Source organism: Palaemon carinicauda, chromosome 34 (assembly GCF_036898095.1).
Source record: "Palaemon carinicauda isolate YSFRI2023 chromosome 34, ASM3689809v2, whole genome shotgun sequence".
Classification (NCBI taxonomy): Eukaryota; Metazoa; Arthropoda; class Malacostraca; order Decapoda; family Palaemonidae; genus Palaemon; species Palaemon carinicauda.
In genome coordinates, this window is record NC_090758.1 from 73,340,818 (window position 1) to 73,353,025 (window position 12,208).

Here is a 12,208-nt window from a genome sequence, read left to right on the forward strand (position 1 = left end):
AATCTCCCGGTCACGTGACCGCGGCATTTAAACTTATTATAACCTTGTATAATATATTAAATTATATTGTTTATAATATCATTATAAAATATATTCCAAAATACTTATTACGATAATTTCAACAATATCAATGTCAACACTTGAACGCCATCATCTTTTTACGCTCGTAATCTCCCGGTCACGTGACCGCGGCATTTAAACTCTCGGCCAATCAGCGCTCAGAAACAACTCAAGTTTTAACCAATCAGCGACGTTGTTGACAGTTGGTGTTATTCAAAAGCTTCGTGTCTGTGGTGGTGTGGTGATCTCGAACTTTTATATCCTAAATTACAAGAGTTTTGGGCTTAAAATCTTTGAAATCTCGTGGAAAAGATGGCTAGTCACCAGAAGGAGGAAGCGAAGAAGGAGATACCCGAGATTATTTGCGACGAATCGACCGGGAAGAAATATCAGAGAGGGAAATTCCTCGGAAAGGTTAGAGACTGATGAGGATATTTTTCGGGGGTTGACTAATGGCGGGTGTTTGTATTTTAAATTTATCTTGGAATATTTCTCTTTTGTCTATTACAGTCTATTATTATAAATAACTGCTTATATATATAAATTACCGACTTCTATATATACTCTTCTATTATCCAGTACATTAACATTCAGTGAGATAACATTCAGGAATACGCCTTAAGGTTGTAGGCCTCTCCTAAGCCTACGAAAATAAAGATTTTTAAATGAAATTTTCATTTTATTTACGTAAATACAATTTAGTTCAACATTCTTTAGGCCATTTCTTCTTGTAGTATCAGTTGGGTAGGGCTATTTAACCATATACTAGTGTTAAATTGTATGCCTATCATAATCTGCTTATATAGGGTTAATGTCTTAATGTAGGCCTCTTTCATTTTGTCATTAACCTTAATTTTAATTTCCCTCATTATATTTGTTCAATTATATGATTTAAGGTAATATTTAACAGTTACATTACATGGTCTTTTATGTCAAGCTTAATAAATTTGAAAACTATGAAAATTATTTTTGTGATTTTCAAAACAGTAACTGGATAAAGTGTGATAAATTCATCAATGATAAAAACCTTGTTAATTTGAATTTCTTTCATCTTGTTTAATTATATGATAGAAGGTCATATTTGACAGTTACATTACTTGGCCTTTCATGTCAAGCTTAATAAATTTGAAAATTATAAAAATTACTTTTGTGATTTTCAAAACCTAAGCTAGATAAAGTATAATCAATTAAATGAAAAAAAATAACATTAATACAGTCTGTATCGATTGCAATATCTCCCATAATACAGTACTTTGAAACATACAAATCAGGACAATTTTGATTATTTCCTTGGTTTTGAAATTTTAACCCAACAATCTTCACACATATTACTATAAAATCATAAGTATGTTTTGAGAGTCTCTTGCAAATTTTTATTTAGTTTTGCGTGAAGACTTCGGACACGAATTCAAAACCTGGGAAAACAAATATGTAATTTGTATGTTGTAGAGTATTAGGTGGGCTATTGTAGTCGATAATTATTAACCCTTTTGCCCCCAAAGGACGTACTGGTACATTTCACAAAACTCATCCCTTTACCCCCATGGACGTACCGGTACGTCCTTGCAAAAAAATGCTATAAATTTTTTTTTTATTTTCATATTTTTGATAATTTTTTGAGAAAATTCAGGCATTTTCCAAGAGAATGAGACCAACCTGACCTCTCTCTGACAAAAATTAAGGCCTTAAGAGCAATTTAAAAGAAATATACTGCAAAATGTGCTGGGAAAAAAATAACCCCCTGGGGGTTAAGGGTTGGAAATTTCCAAATAGCCTGGGGGTAAAAGTGTTAACAAGGTAATTGGGGAATGACAGGTAACAGATGGGATCAACCACCTGCCTTGTTATGGTTAGCCGGCTGCGTTCTTGTATAGCGCGCAGACTTACTGTCGGGTTACCAACCCCGATCACTACTTACTTTACTTTTACGGGTTTATTTCTCGCCCTCATCAGACACTAAAAGTCTGTTCAGGCGGGCCTTGGTGTGTGAAAATAATTTCTTTCCTGTTAATATTTTGCTCTGTATCTTATCAGTTATTTCGCTAGCATTTGCATTCAGGCTTAATAGTTTCAGGTCACTATTATAACACTTTCTAAAGAGATAAGTCTTCTGGTTTTTTCTGAAAGCTGCCACATTTTTGCTATTCTTGACATCAAGTGGAAGGTCGTTGAAGAGTCTCGGTGCAGCATAACTTTACGTCAGATAAGATATTTTAAATAAATGATTAAGGATCGGATGAGATTTCAGGATGAAAATAAATGCAAATTATGAAAAATAAGAAATCTAATAGTCCTCTATCTGTATATCATTAACAAAAATGTTAACATATGGTTGAAAATCTACATCTACAATAGAGAGACAAGATATAATTACTGATGGTTGTAAGAACACCACTGTAGTGTCTGCCCATATCACAGATGGCATTTGCTTGTACTCGGTGGAATGTCAAGTGTGCCATTTTATTTGTTGTTAAAACTCGCTATGCCTGGCATAAGCCTTCGTGAGACAAATTGTCAGTATGACGTAAAGCTAGTTTGGTGGCAGAGTCCTACGGTGAAAATGTATCCGTAAGACCCTTTTCTGGCGGTTCTTTGACACTTCATGATACAAATGCTTAAACACCTTTTTGACCTTCTTCAAATGAATAAAGGGGTTTACCCGAGTATTGTTTCCACACCTATGCATAAACCGGGGTTTACACGGGCGTACCCGGTTGTAGAACCTGCTTGTCAAATGGTTTGAAGAGGTGGAGTCAGCCAAAAATGCATAAGGTTTGTGGACCATGAAGCCCCGCCCACAAAAGTCAAACGAGAACAGACTTCGAACCATTCGCCGAATGTGTTCAACAATTAAATACCTCATTCGCAAATGACTTCAAACACATTCTGTCGAACCCTGTTCGACCGTGTAAACCCATTTAGATCAACAAAGACTTCACCACCTTGTCTCGCTTCAAGGTTCTGGTTTCGTGTTATGTTTTGGGCTTAGCTGTTCACATAGGCTACTTGGCCAAGACTCTCCTTAAACCATCTATACTGGAAGTCTTATTGAATTGACCATGAGGATTGTCTTCAGTTTGGGCACTTTTCTACAAATATTAATCAACATACCTTTCACATGGTCCTTAAATTGATTTCATAAAATCAACAACACTTTCATATAGCACTTGTGTGCAGTTCAATGGTACAGTAGTTTCATAGGGCAATTGTTTGCAACCATGTCGTACTATGCATGTCCACTACACGAAAGGTCCTTCCGGATGTCATGACAAGGATGAGGTGCGTAAGTCAATTGTGGGTGCCACGATAAATAACTCGAGCCGTGCCAGTAAGCAGTATTCCTGTTAGTGACTTATTTCAACTGTGGTTTCTGGATCTGGTTACTCACTGATAGTGTTCAAAGCACGAAATACGATTGCCGTTAAGTTAACTGCAAGTACAGACTAATTCCGCACTGAGTGTGGGCCATTGCATAAACCTGAAATAAAGATATATGATTGAGACAATTGTCTTCAGCTACGTAGTGATTGGATGTGAAGCTGCTGCTGCTCTTTAATATTTTCTTATGCTTTTGATGATGGATTATTTGTGTGTTGTTTTCGTACTCGTAGTTTGGATTCGGGACGTAAACCTTGTGCTATGCCGAACTGCCTTGGTAGAGGTAAGGTGCATGAGTGATTCATGTCGGTTTGTGTCCATAGATCTCGCTCTCTAGTTTTTGTTAGGAAATTCATGTGCTTAGAGTTCCCTTGTGATGAATTTAGTTCATGGTTACCTTCACTGTGAGAGTTTGGAAAGTGGTAGAGCAATACCTGCAAGTTTTTGTTGGTTTCCTTTCGGTGGAGACTTTCCTCTAGTGTACTAATACCAAAGGACTTTATTGATACTCTTTCCTACTCCTCAGGCCGGTACTTCTGACTCAGTCCGCTTGGTATAAGGGTGAGAAAGAAGTCCCAAAACTGGACACCTCTTATACCTGTTGTAGATGATGATGATGTATTCCTTGAGAGGCTGTGGCTCATTTTGGACATTTCAGATACACCTGTTATGATACTTTGTTTGATGTCGGCAGATGTTTCAATGTCACTGCATAGTGTATTGACCCCAGTCGTGACAGTGAGTGGGTATTATGTTCCCTGTAGCTTCTTCCTTTGAGAGAGTATAATCATCAGCCCAGCTTTGGGTTGTTGTAGCGGAGAGGTGTTCCTCTGTTAATGGCAAGGAGTGGGCTCATTTCTCTTCTTCCATCCCTACCAATTCTGACTTGTCATTCTCAATTTATTTTCATAAGTTTGATGAATTAAAGCCAAAAACGGGAAAAAACACCGAGAGCACAAACAAAACGACTAAGCGAGCAAGTCCAAAACAGAAGGATGTCCTAGAGGGCGCTCGTGTTAGGTGTCGGTGGCGTGGTCCAAGTGTGCTCTCTAGGGCCTCTGTTATGGCCCTTCCCTTTGATGAAGGAATTATCTAAATGGAAGACAGCCTGTGAATAGTGGTTTTCACACGCCCCTGATATATACACGACACCCACAAGGTGCTCGCGCGAGGGTAGTAACCTCTGCATTCCATGCTTTTATCTTTCTCTGGTATATTTGGAAGATTTATATCAGAAAAGTGTAAAGAAGGACCCTTTTCACCGGCCGTCACAGGTCTCTCCCCAGAAATAGATTTTTCCTTCGTCAAAATCCCTTTTTTCCCCTGATGGGAAACTCCCAAAAATGTGTGTACATTTTCCACTGAAATTCTAACAATCGTCCTTGTTCAGGTTGATCTACCAGAACAAGGGCAAAGTGTATTAGCTGCCAGTGTTCACTGGCCTCCCCATCCCTTACCATGTACCCACAACCAAAGATCATGTAAATGTGGGTCCTGAGTACCCACCTTTACCGTTCCTGTCAGGACAGATATTTCCATGTCTCACTGTGGAACCATGATGGGAAAGGTTTGCACGGTCTTGCACTCGTGTACAAAGGGGAAAGGTTTGCACGGTCTTGCACTCGTGTACAAAGGGGAAAGGTTTGCACGGTCTTGCACTCGTGTACAAAGGGGAAAGGTTTGCACGGTCTTGCACTCGTGTACAAAGGGGAAAGGTTTGCACGGTCTTGCACTCGTGTACAAAGGACAGACATTTCCGTGTCTCGCTATGGAACCATGATGGGAAAGGTTTGCACGGTCTTGCACTCGTGTACAAAGGACAGACATTTCCGTGTCTCGCTATGGAACCATGATGGGAAAGGTTTGCACGGTCTTGCACTCGTGTACAAAGGACAGACATTTCCGTGTCTCGCTATGGAACCATGATGGGAAAGGTTTGCACGGTCTTGCACTCGTGTACAAAGGACAGACATTTCCGTGTCTCGCTATGGAACCATGATGGGAAAGGGTTGCACGGTCTTGCACTCGTGTACAAAGGACAGACATTTCCATGTCTCGCTACGGAACCAGGATGGGAAAGGTTTGCACGGTCTTGCACTCGTGTACAAAGGACAGACATTTCCATGTCTCGCTACGGAACCATGATGGGAAAGGTTTGCACGGTCTTGCACTCGTGTACAAAGGACAGACATTTCCATGTCTCACTATGGAACCATGATGGGAAAGGTTTGCACGGTCTTGCACTCGTGTACAATTTGATGTTGGTTTTAGCCTATTTGTAATGGCGATACCTGTTGACGTATCTTGACGATTGGCTGATTCTTGTCTCCTTTGAGGCGCAGTTACTCCACATTTGAGATGACTTCCGCTTTTTGTCGCAATCTGGGAATTGTAATACGGAGTGATTTTGTGTCCAATCAAAGGACAAGCTTCTGGGAATATTCATCTGAGCTGGTTAAGAAGAGACAGCACAGCCATTCCTAACTAAAGAGAAAAACACTTTGATAATAGGTAAGTTCTTGGCCTTCTGTCATCTTGGGATTTCTCACAGGAAGACCTACGTTTTTTCAAGTGTGTGGACAGGAAGAACGTCATCAGTACATCAAGGTCCTACAGTTGCTAGCAGAGTTTTGTGTCGTTCAAGAATGGTGGGTTATAGCAATGTCTTAGGTCAAGCAAGGGGGGGACACTTTTGTTTTCCATAGGCTAGTTGACGAAGCAGGTGCACACCTGGAAAGTCTTGAGTTTCCGTAGGATAGAGGGTAAGGTACGTTCAGGGTAGTAAGAACGTCTTTGGGGATTAACTCTGTTGCCAAGTGCAAGTTTTAGTGACCAAGGGGCCTCTACAACCTTGTATGGCAAGAAGGGTCGCAGGATTTTGGGAATCACTGGTAATTGGCCTGTACCTCCTGGCTGATTGAGAGGCTTTTTTGTGTGCTGCTCCCCTATCCAAGACCTATTGGGTGTTCAATGACATGTTTCTGCACCACTGAGACAACTTAGGTCTGAAGGCCTTTCCTCCATTCGTGCCAGTTTATCGACTGACCGAACAACTATTCATCTCGTCAGGTCTCGGACGAGCCAGAGGCTTCCAACTATTCCCATGCCAAGTGGTATCTGATCTACTGTCTCTTTTCAACCAGGTTCCTAGAAGGAGAGGTAACCTCCTTATCCCACTTCTATGTTAGTTGTACCGTCAGATGGCCCCCACAGCTGTTTTTTTCAGGAAAAGTGGGCCATCATTATAAGATCGATGTTGTCGGAAGCTTCCTTCTGGTAGAAGATCGTGGACTTCCTCCTCTACCTGCGCGGATAGAAGCTCATCTCGATCTAGGCTGTGAAAGGCTATTGCTTGGCGGTGAGCCGAATATTTCGACCGAAGCGTATGGAACTTCGAGCAGTCTTGCTTAACATGAAAAGGCCTTGGCACCTAGAGTGGACGGGAACCATATCCTCAAGGATTTTTCATTTTAGGATCTGGTAAAGTCATCTGACAGGATTCTTGTCCTCAAGACTGTCTTTGTCAGCCTTTGCACTGATTTAGAGTGTGCTTCGTTGTCTTAACAGGTCAGCCACTTGAAGGTCAGGGGATCAGTCTCATTTGACATCATCTCCGACTGTGGCGAAGACTTGGAGGTCTTTGTTTTTTATTCTTTATTGTTATGTTAGTCGAATACAGAAAGGGTGATCTGGTATGCTTGTCAAATATTCCCTGTATGAAGTGCAATAGTTGTCATATTTACATATTCAACAGTTTAATGCTTATATTTTTGTGGTGTTTTTAGTACCATTGGATCTTTCCTTCCTTTACTATAAGTTTCAATGTATTCTGTTTGTCACTTCACTTGAGCTGGAAGTTGGTTTTCATATTCTTACGTATACTGGAACCATGGCTTGATTTCAGCTGAACTTGGCACAAAATGTAATTAGGTATAGTATAATAAATTAAATATCAAAAGGAGACTATGCTCTGCTTGAAGGAGAGAGAAGTAGAAAAAAACATTTAGGATCTTTTAAAATCTGTAGGGCTACTGGCCCAGATATAACACTGGTCAAAAGTGTCCCCATGGATCAGAGTTTATTATAAACCTATGTAAAGAAAATCTTGGACTACAGTTTGTCGAGTGGGTTCAATTTTGTTTACAGGCTATCTTTAGAAGTCATACATACATATACCAAGGCACTTCCCCCAATTTTGGGGGGTAGCCGACATCAACAAATGAAACAAAACAAAAAGGGGACCTCTACTCTCTACATTCCTCCCACCCTGACAAGGGACTCAACAGAGTTCAGCTGGTACCGCTAGGGTGCCACAGCCCACCCTCCCCCGTTATCCGCCACAGATGAAGCTTCATAATGCTGAATCCCCTACTGCTGCTACCTCCGCGGTCATCTAAGGCACCGGAGGAAGCAGCAGGGCCTACCGGAACTGCGTCACAATCGCTCGCCATTCATTCCTATTTCTAGCACGCTCTCTTGCCTCTCACATCTATCCTCCTATCACCCAGAGCTTCCTTCACTCCATCCATCCACCCAAACCTTGGCCTTCCTCTCGTACTTCTCCCATCAACTCTTGCATTCATCACCTTCTTTAGCAGACAGCCATTTTCCATTCTCTCAACATGGCCAAACCACCTCAACAGATTCATATCCACTCTAGCTGCTAACTCATTTCTTACCCCTGTTCTCACCCTCACTACTTCGTTCCTAACCCTATCTACTCGAGATACACCAGCCATACTCCTTAGATACTTCATCTCAAACACATCCAATTTCTGTCTCTCCATCACTTTCATTCCCCACAACTCCGATCCATACATCACAGTTGGTACAATCACTTTCTCATATAGAACTCTCTTTACATTCATGCCCAACCCTCTATTTTTTACTACTCCCTTAACTTCCCCCCAACACTTTGCAACCTTCATTCACTCTCTGACGTACATCTGCTTCCACTCCACCATTTGCTGCAACAACAGACCCCAAGTACTTAAACTGATCCACCTCCTCAAGTAACTCCATTCAAAATGACATTCAACCTTGCACTTCCTTCCCTTCTCGTACATCTCATAACCTTACTCTTACCCACATTAACTCTCAACTTCCGTCTCTCACACACCTTTCCAAATTCTGTCACTAGTCGGTCAAGCTTCTCTTCTGTCTGCTACCAGTACAGTATCATCTGCAAACAACAACTGATTTACCTCCCATTCATGGTCATTCTTGTCTACCAGTTTTAATCCTCGTCCAAGCACTCGAGCATTCACCTCTCTCACCACTCCATCAACATACAAGTTGAACAACCGCGGCGACATCACACATCCCTGTCTCAGCCCCACTCTCACCGGAAACCAATCACTCACTTCATTTCCTATTCTAACACATGCTTTACTACCTTTGTAGAAACTTTTCACTGCTTGCAACAACCTTCCACAAACTCCATATAATCTCATCACATTCCACATTGCTTCCCTATCAACTCTATCATACGTTTTCTCCAGATCCATAAACGCAACATACACCTCCTTAACTTTAGAAGTCATGCTAGTGCCAAAATAGGTCTCTTAAAGTTTCACTTATGAATGAGTATAGAAAAGTTTTTGATCTCAAACTTGCAATTGGGACAAGGTCGCCTAGGTAAGAAGCAAGGACCACTGTCTATGTTTGAAGATTTAAAGGTTGATCATGAATGGCAGAGGCATGGGATAGAGACAATGCCATATAGACTGATCATATATTATTATTATTATTATTACTATCCAAGCTACAACCCTAGTTGGAAAAGCAAGATGCTATAAGCCCAGGGGCTCCAACAGGGAAAAATAGCCCAGTGAGGAAAGGAAATAAATAAATGAAGAGAACAAATTAACAATAAATCATTCTAAAAAAAAGTAACAACGCCAAAACAGACATGTCATATATAAACTATTAACAACATCAAAAACAAATATGTCATATATAAACTATAAAAAGACTCGTATATTCATATGATCAATGCCAAAGCCGCCTCTCCATCCAGGGAGGACCCAGCAATGGCAGCTGATGACTCTGTAGGTAAACCTATAGGCTTCCCCCAAACCCCCCATCCTTAGCTCACAATGAATGTATACATTACAGGCACTACTAGAAACTATAGAGCTTGAGTGGTTCTTCAACTCCCGTCCAACAGATGACCAGTAGGGACGTTTGCAACAGGCTACTCCAAACCCGAACGAAAGCATTATTACGTTCATTGCTATCACTTGAATGGAGCCTTTGCAGGGTGACGGCCAGATCCGTTTTCATTCATAGAAAATGGGAATATTATAAAGTGGGGTGGACTGTGGCCGTCATTCTAAAATAGATTTCGTAGAAAACTGGAATATTCTGAACTGTGGCCGTCATTCTAAAAACGATTTTGGCGGGAGAAGCTAACTTAAAAAACCCACCTAACCTATGCTAAAAGCCGTATCCTTACCCAGGCCCTTACCTACTACGGGAGCGAGAAGAATCGTGGCCGGAGTAAGAACTCGAGCCACAAATTTTCAGGTAATTTAGGGTTTTCGGCAAAAAACATAAAAGAGTGTGTTTAAGCACATATTTAAGATCCGTAGACCATTTCCAAACGTTTTTATTCTATACAAGATAACAGTCGGAGCGATAATAAGCAAATTAGGACGCTTGGCCGTAGCGCTACAAACTACCCACTTGAATATTTCTCCATTGCAGTTGTTGGTTGGTTTGACATTGCAAAGATAATTGGCCTGGTCTGGAAAGTAATGTGCGCTGTGGAGTATTTTCCCCAAATATTTACCTCCGCCAACGAAATTGGAAGGAGGTTATGTTTTCACCACTTTGTTTATGAACAGCTTCTTGGCCACAATTTTAATCGTAGAGTAATGAAACTTGCAGGTATTAACTTATGTAAATACCTGCAAAGGATTAAATTTTGGTCTAGGTCAAAGTTCACTGTCAAGAAAAAATTTCCAATTCACATAATCAGCCATAAGTTTGGACATTGTTGTCCCAGACTTCAAATTTAGGTCATATTTGAGTGTGTGAAAATCCATGCCAATTAACCCTTTTACCCCCAAAGGACGTACTGGTACGTTTCACAAAAGCCATCCCTTTACCCCCATGGACGTACCGGTACGTCCTTGCAAAAAAATGCTATAAAAAATATTTTTTTCATATTTTTGATAATTTTTTTTTTTTTTTTTTGAGAAAATTCAGGCATTTTCCAAGAGAATGAGACCAACCTGACCTCTCTATGACAAAAATTAAGGCTTTTAGAGCAATTTAGAAAAAATATACTGCAAAATGTGCTGGGAAAAAAATAACCCCATGGGGGTTAAGGGTTAGAAATTTCCAAAAAGCCTGGGGGTAAAAGGGTTAATACATGTCAAGGTCGAGAAATGAACTGCCATGGCGGAGGTCTGCGCTCTACCGAGTACCCCTCTAGTTTTTTAATCCTTTACATTAATTTATTGTTTTTTTCTGAATGCTAATTTCGTTCTATCATTGCAGGGCGGCTTCGCAAGATGTTACGAATTAGTAGACTTAACTACCAAAGAGATCTTTGCTGGCAAGATTGTGGCTAAGTCCCTCCTCCTGAAGCCTCATCAGAAGGACAAGATGGCCCAAGAGATATCTATTCATCGGAACCTGAAGCACAAACACGTTGTCGGGTTCCATGGGTTTTTCGAGGACTCTGATAACGTCTATATAATTCTGGAACTCTGTCGTAGACGGGTGAGTAGATTTTTGTATCTGCCTTTTCATTAGGATTTTGTTTTGTTCTTCTTGACTTGAATTGTGAATATATCTAAAGATGTTAAGATTTCGAGTTTGTAATAAGCTTTGGTGAGATTGTCGCATTGCCTGGTGTAAGGAAGGACTATTTTTGAGTTTCATATCTTCATCAGATTTTGTTAGTTATCAAAAACACATATCGTCACCCTCATAAACTAACTGCCTAAGTCATTTTCTCCACTTGTTGGGAAATTAAAAAGAAACCTTCTCATTTCCTAATTCTTTATATCATTGTCTTGAGTTTCAATTCACAAATTCTTAATAGAAGAATTTGTGAATAAGAATTTGTTAATTGAAGCTCACCACAATGATATAAAGAATTAGGAAATGAGGTTTTCTTTTTTATTTCCCAACAAGTGGAGAAAATGACTTAGGCAGTTAGTTTGTGAGGGTGACGATATGTTTTAATTTCTTTATGAATTTTTAATGTAAAGTTTACACAGAACTCTCTAATGAATTGTTTATTTTTGCGTTAATCTTTTTAAAGATAAGCGATTTAATCTTGCATAATTGGGAATAAGTACCTATAACTTGGTATATGTAATTGCATGGCCTTCCTGCAAATGATCAAATTCACATAAGATCTGACCATACTGCAATGATTTAAAAATAAATGCATTACATTTCCCCTCTGTCATTAAATATAATTTAGTTTCTTGTTCTGTAGATTTCCTAGACAAATATATAGATGTTTACTTCTCTGTTTATGAGACTTCCCTTTTTCATTTCCAGTCTTTGATGGAGCTCCACAAACGTCGTAAAGCGGTGACAGAACCGGAAGCCCGTTATTTCCTCAAACAGATCCTTCTGGGTGTCAAGCACTTGCACGACAGGCAGGTCATTCACAGAGATCTCAAGCTCGGCAACTTATTTTTAAATGACGAGATGGAGCTCAAGATTGGGGACTTTGGTTTGGCAACTAGAGTTGATTACGAAGGAGAAAGAAAAAGGTAAAGTTATGGTTTTAACCCTTTTACCC

General features: G+C 40.1%; 1 protein-coding gene across 2 annotated transcripts in view; it reads left to right on the top strand.

The window, feature by feature from the left end:
* The first annotated feature begins 278 nt into the window (after window positions 1-278).
* Window positions 279-12,208, top strand: part of LOC137626446 (serine/threonine-protein kinase PLK1-like) — a 35,635-nt gene continuing 23,705 nt past the window's right edge. Inside the window, exons 1-3 of one of the 2 annotated variants that reach the window (XM_068357442.1) lie at window positions 279-474; window positions 10,945-11,169; window positions 11,962-12,179. In XM_068357442.1, the coding sequence (XP_068213543.1) occupies window positions 373-474; window positions 10,945-11,169; window positions 11,962-12,179 (545 nt within the window). In that variant the 5' untranslated portion in view covers window positions 279-372. The remainder of the gene's footprint in view (window positions 475-10,944; window positions 11,170-11,961; window positions 12,180-12,208) is intronic. The other variant, XM_068357441.1, reaches the window with a different exon arrangement.